General features: G+C 55.3%; 1 protein-coding gene across 2 annotated transcripts in view; it reads right to left on the bottom strand.

The window, feature by feature from the left end:
• Dph7 (diphthamide biosynthesis 7) overlaps positions 1 to 5,254 on the bottom strand; it is a 14,234-nt gene extending 8,980 nt beyond the window's left edge. Inside the window, exons 1-8 of one of the 2 annotated variants that reach the window (XM_023700499.1) lie at positions 5,091 to 5,254; positions 4,671 to 4,801; positions 4,198 to 4,285; positions 3,097 to 3,191; positions 2,779 to 2,951; positions 1,001 to 1,070; positions 851 to 916; positions 531 to 703 (exon numbers count right to left, since the gene is read on the bottom strand). In XM_023700499.1, coding sequence (XP_023556267.1) covers positions 531 to 703; positions 851 to 916; positions 1,001 to 1,070; positions 2,779 to 2,951; positions 3,097 to 3,191; positions 4,198 to 4,285; positions 4,671 to 4,801; positions 5,091 to 5,228 — 934 coding nt within the window. In that variant the 5' untranslated portion in view covers positions 5,229 to 5,254. The remainder of the gene's footprint in view (positions 1 to 530; positions 704 to 850; positions 917 to 1,000; positions 1,071 to 2,778; positions 2,952 to 3,096; positions 3,192 to 4,197; positions 4,286 to 4,670; positions 4,802 to 5,090) is intronic. The other variant, XM_023700500.1, reaches the window with a different exon arrangement.
• Positions 5,255 to 5,472: the final 218 nt, after the last annotated feature.

Below are 5,472 nucleotides of genomic sequence, written 5' to 3'. Positions count from 1 at the left end.
AGACTGAAAAATACCTGTAATGGCGAGAAGAAAGTTCTAACAAACTGAAGTGTTCAGGACATGGCAAACACAACACTGAGGAAATGGGCACTGTACAGGGGGAGAGCAGACCTCTGATATTTTAGGGTGAGAGATGTTCCCATCTCCAAAGCTAAAGCACTTGAGCGAGCAAGAAAGGGGGGTGTGGAAGAGAGGAGCACAGGCAGGGCAGGTGGGGGAGGCTGGTAAGCAGGGCAACAGGACGGAGGACCCAGAAACAGCCGGCATCCTCAGAAGCAAGGCCACTGCAAGAGCTGGGCTCAGAACATGCAGGGCTCTGCCATGTGGCTCCCAGGCAAGAACTGAGGTGGGCTGCCTGAGAGCGGCAAGGGCCAGCCTCTTGCAAGTGACTGAGCAGGGCCAGTTACAGAATGTAAGAGGAGCTAATGGCTGATGAGAAACAGATAAGAGCAGGTGTGGAAACTGAGGGGAACAGTAAGTCCGTGACAGGAGGGGTCACAGAGCCCAGCCAGCTACACATGCCCACATACCTGTGACCTCATGGCAGTCGAGGATCGCAAAGCCGTGGTGCATGCAGGCGGCCAGGAGGAGGTCGCAGTGGAAGGGGTGCCACTTGAGCCTCCACACCCCACCCTGCACATGAGCATCGGCCAGTGGTTGCTTCATGTTCCGTGTGTCCCACAGGAGCACATGCTCATCATAGCTGGAAGCCCAAGGTGGGTAGAACCAGTGCTTAGTCCCTCCCAAAGGCAGGACACCTCCCAGGAGACCTGTCCCATTCTTCCTGTCCCCTCACGGACCTACACACTTGCAGAGTGGGCTGTGGCACCATGGAAGGGCAGGCACTCACCTCCCTGTGGCCAGGATGTGCTCCCGATGCAGGCTGCATTGGACACTGCACACACCCATGGCATGGCTGCAGACAACAGCCAGCCTGAGCACCGGTGGGGCAGGGGCCCTTGGGCTGGGTCTGGATCCCGCACCGACCCTGGGCTGTTACCTTGAGCTGGTGAAGACACACAAGCCAGAGGTCCTGGTGTCCCAGCCTTTCAAGAGGCCATCGTCTCCACCTGTGTGGACACAGAAGCCTAGTGTCATGGCACTGATAGCAGGGAAGCTGGGGGGTCTGTGAAGTCCCTGGGTGAGACTAGGAAGCAGAAGAGACACGTGACACAGGGTTACAGGGAAAGCATCTGCCTTTAGGCTCTGGCATCACAGTCCCACCTGCCCAGGCTGATGCCTTCCAGGGAACTGCCTACCAGAAGCAGCAGACAAAAGTGCACACCCCTGAGCTGCCAAGGGAACTCCTTTGTAATCCACAGGGAAAGGACCCTGCACTGGCTGGTGGGGAACCGCAAAGGATAAAGACAGGACAGAAGGTGGCATCAGGGGGTGTGGAAGAAAAGCTGAGGAGCAGGGCCGACCAGGGTCAGGGCAGAACCTCCCTTTCAGAAGTACTACCACTCTGACACCTGTGCATCTTCCTTACTTCCAAAAGGCAGCTGTGTCCAAGACAAGGGGTGGGTGATTCTGAGAGAAGCTTAGAAAACAAGTTAGGATGAGACTGAGCACATGCCTAACACATGTGAGGCCATAGGTTACATCGCTGAGCAAAAATGAAAACCAAGATGGGAACTACAGGAAGGTAAAAGACACAGGGGCCAATATGGTTTGCAGGCTTCCGACCTAGTGGGCAGGCCATGTTCACCCACAGGGTTGTTTGGCAAGGGTGGTAGGAAACCAACAAGAAGCTGGAGAAACGGAACAACTCTGTACAGACAGAAAGGGGCAGCAATGTTGGAAAAGGGCTGGCAGGAACGATAGGCCATGATCAGCCAGGCAGAGAGGGCCCAGACATGCTGAGTGGCCCAAGAAGCTTCCTGGGATTAAAAACCCGGGAGCTGCGGCCACCAGCAAAAACACTGGCACATGGGCCTGGGCAGAAAAGCCTGCAGGGAAGGCTGAACAGAACACTCCTGGGGGCTGGGGAGATGGCTCAGTAGAATAAGCACTTGCCTGGCAAGTGCAAGGGCCTGAGTTCAATCCCTAGTTCTGCAAAAAAAAAAAAAAAGACCATTCCTGGCCCTCCCCCATCCTGGTGGAATTCACAAAAATGTGGTCTGGCACACTGTGGCACACCTATCATCCTAGCTACTTGGGAGCCTTAGGCAACAGGTTCCCAAGCCCAAGGCCAGCCTGCTCAACCAAGACCCTCTTGGGGAAAAAAAAAAAAAAGGAATGGAAATGTAGTTCAGTGATATAATTTCCCAGGGTTCCATCTTCAGCTCTTTGCAAATCTGGTGGCTCCTCTTCTGTCTTCTTCCAAAGCCCAGCATCTCTATTGCGCATGATTTATCTCCACCTGCACATGAGGTGCTCCCTGAGCTCCTCTGCTCCCAGCTGTTGATTTCTCCTGCCACATTGGTATCCCTAAGCACAAACCACCCAAAAGACCAGAAAATTCACCTTATTTCCTTCATGATTCCTATTCCTTCAAAAGGTAAAGTATAGCCTGAAATCAAGGAGACCAGCAGATGGGAAGAAGTGTGGGAACAGTGCTAGAAATGGGACTAGGCAAGGTCAGAAGGTACTCACGCTAAGCACAGGCAAGAGGTATGGTTCCCTGTGGGACAGGAAGTGCTGCCGGCCACAGGGCTATCAGGAAACTCAAGTCTCCACACAGGCTGGCCGTACCTCACCAGAGCCCCATTTCCTGCCTCCTTCACCCATGTTCCTCATCACGCCAATCATAACAACATCCAGCAGAGGTACACTGACCTGAATACACGACTTCTGTCTGCCAGTAATTGAAAGCAGCGACCCAGGCCTCAAAGTGGTGGGCCTGCCACGTGGCCACCTGCTGCACCCTGGGCCCCGCCTCCTCCAGCATGAGGAGGTGCAGCTTCCCCTTGGAGTCACTGCTGATGATCTTCAAGGGCTGGTCACTGGACCTAGACACAGAGATGAGGGAACCATTAGCTTCCCCCAGTGACATCACCATTCATTTAGCATGCTAGGACTCTCCTGGTTTTTAGATCAGGGCTAGTATGAAGACAGAGGTAAGAATGAGGGCCCCTGGCCAAGCCTGAGCCTTACCTTCCTCGTTTCCCAGTGGACCAATCCAGTGACAAGGCCAGACGCTCCTCCCCCAGCAATAGGCGGGACCAAGGCTCCAGGAAGGGCCTGCTCTCCTACTGGTGAGAAGGGAGCCACATACCTCACCCCCCTCTTCATCCCCCAGGAGGACACAAGGCACCAAACACTGCCAGTCGGCCACATACCAGGCACTGTGCAGGGCTGCAGATCCCCACACATATGACCTGGGGACAAGATGGTTTCTTGCCTCACCCTCTGTTCTCCGACATGATGCTGCCTCTGTGAGCTCTAAAAGACACAGGCTGGGCACCACCCAGGCCTCCAGGGGACCTGGCCCATTCAGTCCCCAGAGATGGGAACACTGGGAACTTTTCTCATCATCCATTTCAGAAGCCATCACAGCACTGAAGTGGTACTTCTTTTGTCTAGGACTAGGGGTTTTATTACCTAAACATCTGAATATTGGTAACAAACATCAGTAGCCACCCAGTGGAATTCAAGCCCCTTCCCAGATGTACGTGCTTCTGCCTGGTATCTGGTTTTGGCCATTTCCTTCCCTCATCCCCAGAATGAGTGACTGCTCTGAGCAGGCCCTTCCACCCAGGCCCTCAACACTATGAATTAGCTCAAGGATCTTCACTCAGTTCTACTGCAGCACCTGCTAGTATGTCCCTTACTCCTTGTTAGCAGGAGGCTGGGAACAGGTGACATCACTTCACTTAGGTGGCTCCCTGTTCCCCAGCATCTTTCGACACATGAATTCATTTTGCCACAGGACAGAATCAGATCACTGTGAAACCTCAGAAACCAATCACACAGGAACCCGCTGCTATCCTGAGACCCATTTTCACATGGGAACACCACTGCCATTCTCAACTTCCCTATCAACCCTAGACATCCCTGTCCTGCTGTCTCTGTGAACAGCTTGTCACCATAGCTCTTCTGTGGGGTCACCTGAGGTGACCTCCTCTTCCTAGAACCCAGTACAAGTTAAACCCTGTGCCTCCTTAAAATGTTCAGAACAATTCCAGCACCAAACAGACTGCTTTAGGAAACAGTCTAACCCTGCAGCCCTCTCTACTCCCAGAGCCAGGCACGCACCTCAGATTGCACCAGGCGGAGCAACTCCACAGACCCACTGGCATCTGCCACAGCCAAGATGCCACAGCCGGCCACCGGGACATGGCACCTGGGGAGAGAGTGCACCATCAGCGCCCAGGCAGGCAGCAGCACAGGGAGAATTACTGTTCCAGGGTTTATCACTTAGTTTCAGCTCAAAGCCGAGTTAGAGCCCACAATCCTACAGCTAGCCCAAAGGACCCCCAGCACACAAAGTCAGAAATCCTGTTGCTTCCCAGACTGATCCTCACTCTAGCCTGGGAAACAAGGGCCACAAGCCCCAAAGAAACATGTTCCTGACCAACTGCCAACAGGTGGTGGGGCAGCAAAGACGGGAGCACAGCACAGCGGCTTCCTATCTTGGCGAAGGCCCTCAGACACCAGATCCCATTACGTGAACAGATAGATACTCAGCACAAGTGCCAGGCCAGGTGGGGCGGTCTCCAAAGCGCTACCATTTCATGTCCAGCACTCCGGGGGTATCTCTCCTTTGGACCTCGACCAGAGGATAAGCAGAGTCGTCCTCGCTGAAAATGTACAGGTGGACGCGGCCTAGGCGGACTTGTGGCTGCTCAGTCGACCAGCCCTAGAAAAAATACACCTTCTCTGATTAACAGAGGCAAGGACCCAGGGGAATCCAGAGGAGGCTTCCCAAGACAAGCTCTGTCTAGAAGCAGAACTCAGCCTCAGTGGTCTGAGCTCTTTCCTGGCTACGACCAATAGTAAGTGAATTCTCTGGGCGCAGCATGAAGTTTCCACGTAGCCCAGAGACGGCTATCGTGCCGCGCCAACACCCTGCATGGGCAGATGCTTCTGGTCTCCCGCCTGAGGTACCCGGATTCCCCGGCCCCTTCCTGTCCCCCCATCCACAGCACCTCGTCCCCGGAGTCACGCAGCTGGTAGGTGCCGCAGGCCAGCAGGCGCCGACAGCCCTCCAGCGGGCACCACTCCACGGTGTCCGCGCTGAGCTCGGTGTCTACGGCCTGCAGCTCCCGCAGACGGGTGCCTGCCATAGACGCCGAACGCAGGCAACGCCTCTGCCAACTCCTTCCGGGGTCGCAGGGCAGGGCTTCTGCGAGCTAGGCGGGCCGGCGGGCGGGCCGGGGCGGAGCCCGGAGGGGCTGGAAGAGGGGAGCAGGAAGCAGAAGTGTGCAGGCCAGAGAGGCTCTGACGCCGGACTACGCGGAGGTCTTGGGGTGGGAAGGAGGCAGGAAACTGGATCTTCCCTCGGAGGCCACGCAAACGCTAAAGCCTCTC

The sequence above is a fragment of the Octodon degus genome, unplaced genomic scaffold (genome assembly GCF_000260255.1).
Source record: "Octodon degus isolate 3935 unplaced genomic scaffold, OctDeg1.0 scaffold00123, whole genome shotgun sequence".
In the NCBI taxonomy this organism is placed as follows: Eukaryota; Metazoa; Chordata; class Mammalia; order Rodentia; family Octodontidae; genus Octodon; species Octodon degus.
This window is presented reverse-complemented; position numbering and strand designations above follow the sequence as displayed.